Consider the following 12693-nt stretch of genomic DNA (forward strand, 5'->3'; position numbering starts at 1 on the left):
CCAGCGCAGCATTCTCGTCATGGTGGGTGTAAGCTACCAATGGTGTATTCTTAAATCTGTGTAACTGTAGTGTGTTAATCTATTCTCCTTTGCAGGGAATGGCCGAATCCAGTTTTGTTGAAGCAACCAGAAGAGTGTAACCTTAATTTACCTGTGTGGGATCCAAGGGTCAGTATTGCATGCTAGATTTGGAAGACTCCCCTCATGGCCAGGCAGCCCCATTAAAAATATACTCTATACTTGCCTTCGGCTTCCTCTTCTCCCTTCGGCTTCCTGGCAGTGCGTGCAGATAAATATTTATGTGCTCGGCCTGCGCGCACATTATGGCGGCAGCAGCCGGTGCCACTACTGCGTCATACATACAGTGTGTTCGGGCAGTGTGCATAGACATGCCTCTGCCCACTCTGATGGGGATCCGCATGGAGAAGACTTAGTATCTGGATTTTTTTTCATTGCATCTTCAGTTCCATTGATATATTTGCAACAATAACATAAAAGTATTTACTAAACTTATTTACTTTGGATAGCAAAAGGGTACAACTTTTTTGTTTTGATGTAGCTACTTGAACAGACCTGTATCTATAAAATACTCTGTTATGACATAGGGCTGTACATTATAGAGTTATGGCATTTTTCCTGGAAAGCTCCTGAGGCAGGGAGGACACTCCTGGATGTCAAACCACCGGATCAATGCCTACTTCTGTTATTGCTGAATCCTTCAGGCTAGCAAGGTTATCAGAATCCATGCCACTGCATCAAAATCAAACATGATAAAAACTGTGGAAACCTTTTTATACCTTATATACTGGAGACACTATAGAGAAAGCAGAATGGGTTTATTTACCACTTCTGCCTTCTATTTCCTTCACTGCATAGCACTGAAATAGTGTTACATAGAAAAAAAAACCTCTTTACACTATAAAAAGCAGTGCTATAATTGCCCTATTTGCCCATGACCATATCAGAACCCTAGGGATTCATTTATAAAGGTTATTTTTGAAAAAAATATATACATTATATACTTGAGTATAAGTCAAGTATAGGTACGTTATTTTAACACAAAAAAAAACCTATAGGGAACCTATGGGAAAACCTGTAGACTCTAGAATAAGGGTGGGAAATGCATTGGTCACAGTTTATATTGCCTGCTCCCTTGTCTATAGCCAGTGCCTTCCCCTCAGTATATTGACAGCAGCCCCCTGCCCAGCCTAAAAACAAAACCTCTGTACTCACCTTTCTGATTCCCCTCGCAGGTCTTCTCTTCTGTCTTCAGCCCCGCCTTCGGATCCCCGCGCAGTGTAGTCACATATGCCATGTCAGCCGCTTGCTGACATCATAGTGTGTGCCAGTGACGTACACACTGTCAGCATGCGACTGACGTCATGGTGTGTGCAGCGCAGCGTGCGGGGAGCCAGAGCTCAAGATAGAAGACCTGTGGGAGTACAGATTTCTATTTTTTTTTTTTTTTTTTTTTTTTTTTTCTCCGTAAACTCGAGTCTAACTCAAGCCAAGTTGGCACATTTTTTGTGCTGAAATACTCGGCATATGCTCATGTATATACAGTACTGTGCTTTGAAGGGAAAACATTTAAAATAAAAATGGAACAAAGGTCCTTTTAACTTTTTTAATTTTTTACATTCCTTATGTGTCATGATTTCTACACACGCCTTAATAGTACGGCGCGCGGCTGGTGCATGGAGAAGCATAAAAATGGAAGCATTAAAAATCTCATCAAAAGTCGCAAACAATGACACCATCCACAGCTCTGTAAATTAAAGTATGAAAAAGTTATAAGCGCCAAAAGATGGCAAAATCAAAAAACTATTTATAAAGGAGGTTTTAATTTTTGAAAATGTATGAAAATATAATAAAACCTATACAAATTTGTTATCCCTGTGACCGCACGGAGATGTCATTTGGGGCACACAGTGAAAGCCGTAAAATCCAAGGCTACAAGAAAACAGCGCGATTTTTTCCACCAATATCACTGTATTTGGCTTTTTTTTTTCCCTGCTTCCCAGTACACGGCATGGAATATTAAATACCATCACTTTGAAGTACAATTTGTTACACAGAAAACAAGCCCTTACAGAGCTCTTTGCGTGTAAAAATAAAAAAGTTATAGATTTTAGTGAAAAATGGAAAAGAAAACAAAAAAGGGCCAGGTGGTTAAGGGGTCAAGGTATTGCATAAAAAAAGTTATGGCCTTTAGACCATTGAGAATGAAAATTCCCTAATTCACTATAGAGGACCTGTCACCCAATTTATCGGCACTAGGAGCTGCTTACTAAAGTAAGCAGCTCCTAGTGCTCGATCAAACGCCCCAATGTTAGAGTGATGGCGTTACCGGAAACCTCCGGTAGCGCTATCAAATACTGCGGCGGGGTAGGATGTAATTGTTGGACAGCTCGCAAAGCTGTCCGACATATTCCTGAGGAGGCGTGGCTAGGGGCGGTGACTGCCACCTAGCGCATGGCCGTCACTGCCGGCCTATGGAGCTAGCGGGGCGGTCCAGGGAATAGGCAGCGCCTCGGACCGCCCCCTTATGTATACATCGGACCGCTTTGCAAGCTGTCCGATGATTACACTGTACCCCGCCACAGTGTTTGATAGCATTACCGGAAACCTCTCACTCTAACACTGCGGCGTTTGATCAAGCACTCCTCTTTAACCCCTTAATGACCGCCGTATCGGCTTTTTTACGGCGGTCATTAAGGGTACTTCTTCTGACGTGTACGCCTTTCTACGGCGGCGTATCAGAAGAAGATTTCGGGACACCGGGTCAGTATAGTGCCGGTGTCGGGCTGTGATATCACAGCCCAGACCCGGCACTAACACCCGGGATCGGAAAAACTCCGATCCCGGGTGTTTAACCCCTTACACGCCGCGGTCAAGCATGACCCCCGTGGATCGGACCCCCCCCGGTGTGCTTACCGGGGGATCCGATCCCTCCTGCCTCAGCCCCGGGTTCCGACGAGTGACCCGGGGCTGTCGGCTCCTCTCTGTGTCGGGTTCCGCCTCCTGGCAGGACCCGACTGTGTGTAACTGAGCATGCTCAGCATGCTCAGTTACTTACACTATGCACTGCAATACAAGTGTATTGCAGTGTAAAGGCTTGAATAAGCGATCGGATGATCGCTTATTCAAGCCAAGAAGTAGAAAGTGTAAAAAAAAGTTAAAAAAAAAAATTAAATCTTTTTATAATATAATTAAATAAAAGTCCCATAATCTCCCCAGTAACACATAAAATGCAAATAAAGTAAATAAAACACAAAAACACGTACATATTTGGTATCACCGCGTCCGTATTAATCTGTACAATAAAACTAAATCAATATTGAACCCGCTCGGTGAACTACGTTAAAAAAAAACTCGAAAAACTTCCCATAATATACAATTTTCCATCAAACACCATCGCAAAAATTGTCCAAAAAAGTGATTAAAAAAAGTTACGTTCCCTAATATGATACGACTGAAAAGAACTGTTTTCGCAAAAAATAAGCCCTCAACCAGGTCTGACAACAGAAAAATACAGAACTTATGGCCCTGAAAATTTGTCAATAGTAAAAACAATGTGATTTTCTCCAATATTGGTTTTGCTCAGGAAAATTTAGCAAAAATAAGAAAAACTATATAAATGAGGTATCACCGCAATCGTAGTGAACCAGAGAATAAAGATAAAATATTATTTTTACGTTACGGTGAGCGGGGGGGGGGGGGGGAATGCTAACAATCCAAAATAAAAATTGATGATTTTGTTTGTGTCCCCCTTGAAATAGTTAATAAAATCTCATGAATAAGCTCTAGACTCCCAAAATGAATTATCTATACATTGTATCTCATCTCGTACATAATAAGCCCTCATATGTTCGCATTACCAAAAAAAAAAAAAATTTATAGGTCGTACAATGTGACAATACAAATCTGCTGTGAATGGTGCCTCCATTCATTCTATGCTCGGCAGTGCGTTTCATCATTTCATTTATTCTGAAAATGTCAGTTTTGGCCTAAATGAATGTATTTTCCAAAAAAATTCTATAGTTTCTAAATCGCAGGTCCATATTTTTTAACCCATGTGAAACACTTAAAGGGTTAATAGACTTAATAGAAGTTGTTTTACATATGTTGAGGGGTGAAGTTTCTATAGTGGGGTAATTTATGTGGTTTTACTATTATTTAGGCCTCTCAAAGTCACTTGAAAGCTGAGTTTTCCCTCAAAATGTGAGTTTTGGCAATTTTCATGAAAATAAGAAAAATCGCACCTATATTTCTGCACCTCATAACATCCTAGAAAAATGACCGGAAGCATAAAATATCATCCCAACATAAAGCAGATATTCTGTAAATGTTAATTATCAAACTTTTTGGGTAGTTTTACATCTTGTCTGGAAACCAGAACATTTCAAACTTGGAAAATGAAGAATGTTTACAAACTTTTGCCAAATTTTCACTTTTTTTCAGAACGAAACGCAAAACTTATCACTTAAATTTTATAACTAACATGAAGTACAATGTGTGACGAGAAAACATTCTCAAAATCACCCGGATATGTTAAAGCGTTCCGAAGTTATAACCAATTATTGTGAGACATGTCAGATTTGAAACATCGAGTCTGGTCATTGAGCTGAAAACTTGTGTCGGTGATAAGGGGTTAAAGCCTTTTAAGGCCTTGTCAAAAAGTGGTTATAGTTAAAAAAAAAAAAAAAAAAAAAAAAAACAGCCATGTTCAAATGTAATGGTATAAATAAATATTTGGTGGGGAGGTCACAAGATTAGATCACACTCTATATTGAAATTCATCAAAGCAAATAACATGGGGCAGAAACACTTTGACAAGTGCTGATAAAAGATGAAAGCGGGAAGCTTCTGTGTGGGAGATGTGAAGTAATAAATGACTATTATGTGATACTGACCTGGAAGTAACTACCAGTTATAGTCATGGCATTGGCTCGCTGCATGATTTAGTACTGTAATGTCTGGCTACTATTACTGATTAACAATTGGAACAGAGGTCAGAAAATATTTTTCACATCTTGAGGAAAAAATATTGTGGCAGACACCAGGAACAGATGGTGAAAAAAGCTGACAGGCTCTCCCCATGGCTGTAGTGCTGTCACCTTTCCATTGACATTGAACTGTTGCTGCACCCATAGGTTATTCTATTGCTTTAATTATTTGGTCTGTAAATGTTAAAGGGAAAATGTGTGCAGAAAGCAACCTCACAAACTACAAGGAGATTAACAAATTCCAGATCCTGTTTATATTTTGACCCAATGTCATTCAGAAAATCAATGTGTATGAAGTCAAAGCGGCGGAGAGCTCTTAAAGGTGATGTTCTCTGCTCCCGTGACTCTATACAGCTCATTTGTATATTACTTCAAAATTGTATTTTCTGGATGATGCAACCACACTGAGCCATAAAAGAAACATTGATTGTTGGGCTTCATCTGCTTTATAAAGTGGTTTATTAGATTAGTTACTGCTGAGAGGCTCACTTTAAGAGCTCCTTAATTGCTTACAGAAGCAAAAATGTAACTTTTTTTCTATTCAATTATTTTTAAAGGTAAATCCCAGTGACAGATACCACCTCATGCCCATCATCACACCAGCCTACCCACAGCAGAATTCTACCTACAATGTATCTGTTTCGACTCGAATGGTTATGGTAGAAGAATTCAAACAAGGTACATTTGCATTGTGTGAATACTGTCTAATCCATGTCTTTCCCAGACAATATATTTTCCCTCATCTATGACACTGAATGAATTGTAATCCAGATGAGTTTTATATTTCCTCATAGGATTGGCCATCACAGATGAGATCTTACTGGGTAAAGCAGATTGGTCCAAACTTTTTGAAGCTCCAAACTTCTTTCAGAAATACAAGTATGTATATAATAATTTGTCTGCACTGTTTGGTGGGGGAGGAATTAAAAATAAAACCAAAAAAAAATTCTTTAATGAGGTATGTGTGGAGTTTAATTATTTTCCATAACATTTTGTACCTTTTCCTTACCATCAACCTGGTCACATGAAAACATATAATGCAACTATTAAACTCCCTGCTTGTTTCCTGGAGCTGTGCAAGGGCCAAGCGACAAGACTAATGGATTACATGTAGGATGTAGTGGTATTTAGTGTTTTTATTTAAAGTCTTGGGCCAAATTCACACGTACTTCAGGTGCATTAGAGAGGCACCGTATCTTTCTGTGCAGCCATTGCCTTCTACATATTCACATTGTATAGACCCTTGATGTCTGCTTTCATTGTCTTTGATCAGTATAAAACAGACTACACATGAATGTAGCAAGTGCTCAGCTCATTTTCATGGACCCATAGATAGAAATGACCTTGTGCTGCAAAACACACCAAAATCCCTTCCAATATAGGTAGTCCCTAGTCCCCAGGTTGTGTACAAGATGGGTTCTTTAGATTTGTAATTAAATTGTAACTCCAGACAAAAAAAAAAAATTGTCCCGGTGACCAGATTTTTAAAATTTTGTGCCGTCATGGAATGAGGATTATCAATAAAACTTCCATAGACTCCTTACATCTGATCACTGCAGCCTGGGACTTAAGTAAAGTATCCAGAGAGCTTCACCAGGGGGCACAGTGGGCAGAGAGGTCCATATGTTACTAGGGGTCATCTGTAAGTCGGGTGTCCTTAAGTTGGGGGAGACTTGTACCAGATTTTTACTGACCAATTTAGTTTGATCCCCTTCAGCCAGTCCTTCGTATCCATCATGGAAAGGCCCCTAGCAGGCAAGATTTAGTATAATTTACATAACGCTTTAACAATCCTTTTTTTCTGTTATATTCTATTGTTCACAACTTTTTTTTTTTTTTTTTAATTCTACATGCCAGATCCCATGTACTAGGTTTGGGTTGGTTTGTGTGAGTGAGCTTGTACTGTTGTTCTTTTATCTCTGTATGTTTTTAGCCAATAAATATATATTTTAAAAAAAAAAAAAAAAGCCACAAAAAAAAGAAAAAAAACAGGTGCAAGTGTCTGTGTTTTAATTTTAAACTCTTAATTTTGATGTACAGTAAATTGTATTTTGCTATTTGCTTATATATTGCTGAAAACTCGTCTGGAAACCTGTCAGCAGATTTGAACTTAATATGGGGTTTTGTGCTAACCCGAGTCTGTGATTGGTCTGTGAATTGCAGAACGTGCAGTGTTTGGATTTCAGACCAAAAATGTATAGGATGGGACAGGTGCATTATAGTTAGTTATGATTCATGATTTCCCATCTCGCCTGCAAAATGGCAGTGCCAAACTGTAATGATAACTGGGGAAGCAGGGAATTCTTCATATGACTATGATGCTCGGTGTCTCGTGCTCAGCACTTTTTGGTCTGTTATTCACGGACCAACCACAGTCATGTGTTTAGCCCTTGGCTAGCAGGCCTGGAAAGCTGTTGAATCATATAATGTATTTTGTTAGTCGCAGCAGTCATTTCATAAATTGATTCATATTCCAGGATTGTATTGTGGATGGGCATATACTTTCTTCTTTTCTCTAAGCATTGCGTTGAACTACTCTTTAGCCCCTACATTCTGCTGAGTGACTGCTTTAGTATTCAAACAGAAGCCTGCTACAGGAGAGGTTGTGGAGCCGCTCGGAGCACAACACCCTCCTTTCAACTGGAGAAGCTACAATCTTGGGATATGACATGCATTTCTCACAGTCCTGAATGCTACTAACACACACAAAGGTTACACACATCTCCAGGACCTAAAGCCTAACAGTCTGCAGATTTATACGGTCACAGATACTGACAGATACCCTTTAGAGACTTAGGCCCTTGCAGATTAGGAAATCTGCTTTACTGTACATCTTATTTATTGGGGGTTTTCTATTTTCATAATATTTGATTAGTTGGAGTCCATCTTTCTTCATAATGTCACAGTGACAGCAGTGGTGGAGTGTAGTGTATTGTAGCTTCATCGATTATGTGATACTGGAGAGCTGGTATTTAAGAGTCTTAGGTCTTGGAAAGTTGAGATGAGTAACATTACCTAACAATTCATTTTCGCTACATCTGCTAAAACTCATGTAACCTCAAAACAGTTTCAAGGAAAGCCTACATTATTTAATGGAACAATCCAGTAAATGTGACCCTTTATGTATATTGTACAGGTCGCTTCATGGCTCTGAGATTTAAATCAGTATTTATAGCCTCTTGTATTACACAATGTCTGACATCCTTTTCTCTGACTGTACGTGCAGAGTAAGCTGAGAGTCACTGATGAGTCTGCTTACTTGACTTCTCAACATGTATAAAATACAAGTTAGGCCTCGTTCGGACGAATGTAATGGATGTAACGAATGACAGATATCTGACCGCACCATTTGGAGACAGATATTGGTCCCCATCGATGCCTGTGGCTCCCGGTCGCTGTGTGGTAAGCACATGTTGTCTCACCCACCATGACCATGCACGGAGAAATAAAGGACATGTTCTATATTTCGCCGTATTACTGCGCTGGCTGCTCACTTCTCTATGGTGAGGGGAGGGGTGAGCAGAACCTGCTCCTCTCTCCTGTGCATGGCTGTATGCCCAGACAAGTATACGTTTGTCTGAATTAGGCCTTTGACAAAATCTTTTTCCTTTCAAAAATCTATAAATCGCTCGGCTCATAATTAATAAAATAGTACTTGTGTTTCATTTAAGATATGTTGTCACTATAAAAACCAATCTAAGTATATTGCCTTGGACATTAGAGCAGCATCCTGTCAATATGACATCTAGCTGATGCCATCCAAAATCCATTCCAAGAAGTCAAAAACTTGATTTGTGTTATCACATAAGGTAAAGCGTCATTTGTTTCTTCTTGAATAGAGAAAACGTATATCCAGAATTTAGGCCCAGTGAAATGTACAAATGGTTTGTTTGGTGAATGTTCCCTGTACAAAGTGTCCATGCCAGAAGCTGACCATGGGAGATCATTCTACTGCTGAATAAGGTGCTGGAGCGCCTACTGCCAGAAATAAGAAGGGGGTTCTTTTAAAATAGTATGCCCTGTTCCTTCTTTACAAAAAAGTCATTCAGACAATCTCTGAAATAGACAGAGTAAGTCTAGAACATGCAAATGCTTCTTTGTATATGTTGCTTTGTAGCTCCGCTTTATTGTCTTGTCTTTGGGCACAGCTGCCACCCCAGATGCAGCCTTTGAAAGACAGTGTCATTATGTCAAGAGGAGTAGAATCTAAGCTTCACACCCTTAGTTTTTAACATTCTCTAAAGTTGAACTGTTAACGTTTTGTAATGACAGCTCGGAAATGCATAGGATGTAGACTATGGAGGTGGATTACTACTGATTGACTATTGCCTTCAGTGCCAAATTACGAGACACTTCATTGTAAGTGGATATCCAAATAAGCCACCTTACCTTAAATAGACCGGTGAGGATCTGCATATTTTTTGCAGAAGAGTTAGGATTTTGACATGGATGAAAAAATGGATACCAATAAACCATACAGTTTTCTATGGATTTCAAGTTAGGTAGACTTTAGTGATGGTTTTGGCGACTACTAGGTCATGGTTTGTAAGTGACATGAGAAGAAAACTGCTGCTCCATCCTCTTTTTATGTACAGACCTACGTTTTGCATTGTTCTATTTTTAGTGGTAGACCAAACTTTTACAGGATCATCGATTTATATACGTAATGAGCAAATTATAACTAGTTTCCTCAGCAGGAATCTGTTGCAGCAGACAGACTTCTGTCCAGGTAAGGAAGTCTGCAACTCAGGCTTTGCCATATATTGTATGCTGCCCCAATGTGACAATCTGCCAGGCTTCTGTGTGCCGTGTTGGATTTTCCTCAGTGGGGTGGTAATTGGATAATATCAAGCATGAAATACTTGACTTTGCAAGTGTAGTGCTATTCATATACACTTATAAAATCTAGTTGCTTGTTGAAGTCAGTTGGGTCACTTTGGGTAATACCTGTGTTATATAAGCACTTTTATTTTAAATTTTCCTTTTTCTTTTTTTTTTTCTTTTTTTTTTTTGTGGGATCCACTTCCTAGTACATGCTAGTTAGATGAGCTAACAGGTTTTACACTCTTTGCAATAAAAAGCCATTGTCTTTATCTTCAAAGGCATTATATTATTCTTCTCGCAAGTGCTCCGACTGAGAAACAGCATCTTGAGTGGTAAGTACAATCCTCACCCTAGAAGTGAAGTTTGGCTTTCTACATACGGTATGTTTCTCTCGTTATATCTCCAAATGTTGGCCGTTTCCTATTAAAAGGATGCTAATCATAGATTTTACAGAGATATCCCTTCAAGCACTGTCCATATCATTGATGAATAGAGGCAGCCCAAATGAGCAATCAAGTAAAAAGTGCTTCTCCAGCTCACATCTCGCAGAGTTGTTAAAGAAATACTGATGTGTCTGTACATGATTTTAACATGAATTGAATAAAGACAAAGATTTCTTAAACAACTCCTTGGTCTGCGGGATTTGAGCTGGAGAACCACTTTTTACTTGATTGCTTTACCCTCAAAATGGAATGAGGATACCTGCTCTCCTGATTCAAGGTAAATACACATGGTGGAAGCTGGAGTTTGCCTCTTTGGCAGTAGCTATATAACCCGAATGAGCAGTCTGGTGCTCAGCTGGGACAGAGATATAAGAAGTAGGAAGTTTGGGAGGGAGGGATTTTTACAAACCTGTTATTTTGTGTGTGATGTGTACTGCGTCTGGATGCACCTCTGTGTAGGGCTAACTGGGCCGCTTTTTTTCTTTACGTGAAGTGCTGTCTAATTTTTTTTGTTTGTTTTTTTTTATAGTTCAACAACAAACTTTATAGATTGTTGCACTACGTTATGGCATAAAGTACAATAAGGGTACATTCACACGCGGTATGCTCGATGTGCGGGCATACCGCCGTGTGCTGGAGGAGGCGACCACTCCTCCCTCCATAGAAAACAGAGGCACACGGCCGCACACACGCCGAAAGATGGAGCATGCTCTATCTTTGCGGTGTGCGGCCTGGATCTGTGGCACCGTATTCCCGCCGTGCCGCTATTGCCGTCTATGGGGACGTACATGCGGCCGCGTGTATGTCCCCGCAGATGGCCATGGGAATAAGCCCTAATATATATGACTTGCAAACATTCAAATATGTATTTATACAGGAGCTATTTGAGTGTGTGTGCATTTTAGGATATGATACATTGCAATCGATATAACAAATAAACATTGAAAGAAACAAAACAACAGTTTAACTTGTTAAAGACCATATATAAACTATGGGATGAATTCCAAACGATAAGACGAGAAGATGATGAACGGTGGTGGGGTCTAGGGAATGAAGAGCAGGGAAGGGTAGGGGTGGTGCATTAGGAAAGCATTTCCTGTCCCTTGCCTACGCTCTTGATTTGTATAGGTCGCCGCCTGCAGACAGCCAGTCATGTAAAGCAGGTGTAGGCCGAAAGTCTATCCAAACTGACCATGTGGCATGGAATTTGTTTGTATCTGCTCTCATTCCTCGCCCTTATTGTTTGCTTTTAAACATTGAGTACTGCTGACTTTCAACTCCTTCCACAATGCCTATATAGTCACCTTTCCATGATTTACTTGCGGTCTGTGAATGGAAACAGATTGGCCTAGTTACTGTATTACATACAATCTTTCTTAATGATTGATGACTACTAGTAGTAGCATATATGGTGTTTTCTAATAAAGTTTTTTAAAATCACCACCACTTTATTTTTTGTATTTATTGGTGTTGTTCTGCTCTTGCAGGGTGGGTTTGGTAGAGTCAAAGATCCGTATCCTTGTTGGAAGCCTAGAGAAGAATGAATTTATCACACTAGCTCATGTGAACCCGCAGTCATTCCCAGCTCCAGGAGAAAACCCAGAAAAGTAAGTTATTACATGTCCTCGGGTGAGGTGTAGCAGCCTCCAGTAGTTCTGCTACATCTACAAATTGTTCTTTTATTACAGGGAGGAATTTCGTACCATGTGGGTTATTGGATTAGTGTTCAAAAAGATGGAAAACTCAGAAAATCTCAGTGTGGACCTCACATATGACATCCAGGCCTTCACAGACACTGGTAACTCTTCCTCCATCTAGATACGAGGAGATTGGTGGTTTTATAGTTTCTCTGTTCTAGAACTTATGTTGTACATGTTGTGTATAGTTTACAGGCAGGCAATAAATAGCAAAATGTTTGAAATGGACATGAAAATCGCAGCAATGCATGTGAAAAGAAAGCGCCTACATCAGCTGCTCCCAACACATGTATTGCCCAAAAAGAAAAAGGTAATTGTTTTCCTGCTTCTAGATTTGTCTCTTTAGTTTGTATTGTCCAGGACTTTTTTGTTGGGTTATCCAAATAATGAGATAACCATCACTGCCCCCATGAATGATCTAGTGGTTTCCCCCCATACTGCAGCTTTACCTGTTTAGGTGAACTGTGTTGTGCCGCAGTACCAGGAAGAGCCACACCCATATTATATAGCGCTGTGTTTAACGCACACAAGTGCCGTACATTCTAGTCTCAATCGCCCCCTTTATTCCGATGACTTGTGGGCCTAAACTTGTCAGAGGTGCCTTTTTAATTTTTTTTTTTTTTGGGGGGGGGGGGGAGGAGGGGTTGCATGTAGAATTATGTGTACTGCTAACTGATGTAGAAGTATTCACAAACCAATAGCTTTGAACATTTTACATACGCT

At 39.8% G+C, this 12693-nt stretch overlaps 1 protein-coding gene across 2 annotated transcripts in view; it reads left to right on the forward strand.

Moving 5' to 3' along the window:
- The window catches only part of PAPOLA (poly(A) polymerase alpha), a 31594-nt gene that overhangs the window by 13402 nt on the left and 5499 nt on the right, over positions 1 to 12693 (forward strand). For both annotated transcript variants that reach the window (XM_072115989.1, XM_072115990.1), the window contains exons 10-16: positions 96 to 168; positions 5564 to 5684; positions 5801 to 5885; positions 10109 to 10162; positions 11761 to 11880; positions 11962 to 12071; positions 12159 to 12280. In XM_072115989.1, the coding sequence (XP_071972090.1) occupies positions 96 to 168; positions 5564 to 5684; positions 5801 to 5885; positions 10109 to 10162; positions 11761 to 11880; positions 11962 to 12071; positions 12159 to 12280 (685 nt within the window). The remainder of the gene's footprint in view (positions 1 to 95; positions 169 to 5563; positions 5685 to 5800; positions 5886 to 10108; positions 10163 to 11760; positions 11881 to 11961; positions 12072 to 12158; positions 12281 to 12693) is intronic.

This window comes from Engystomops pustulosus, chromosome 7, assembly GCF_040894005.1.
Source record: "Engystomops pustulosus chromosome 7, aEngPut4.maternal, whole genome shotgun sequence".
In the NCBI taxonomy this organism is placed as follows: domain Eukaryota; kingdom Metazoa; phylum Chordata; class Amphibia; order Anura; family Leptodactylidae; genus Engystomops; species Engystomops pustulosus.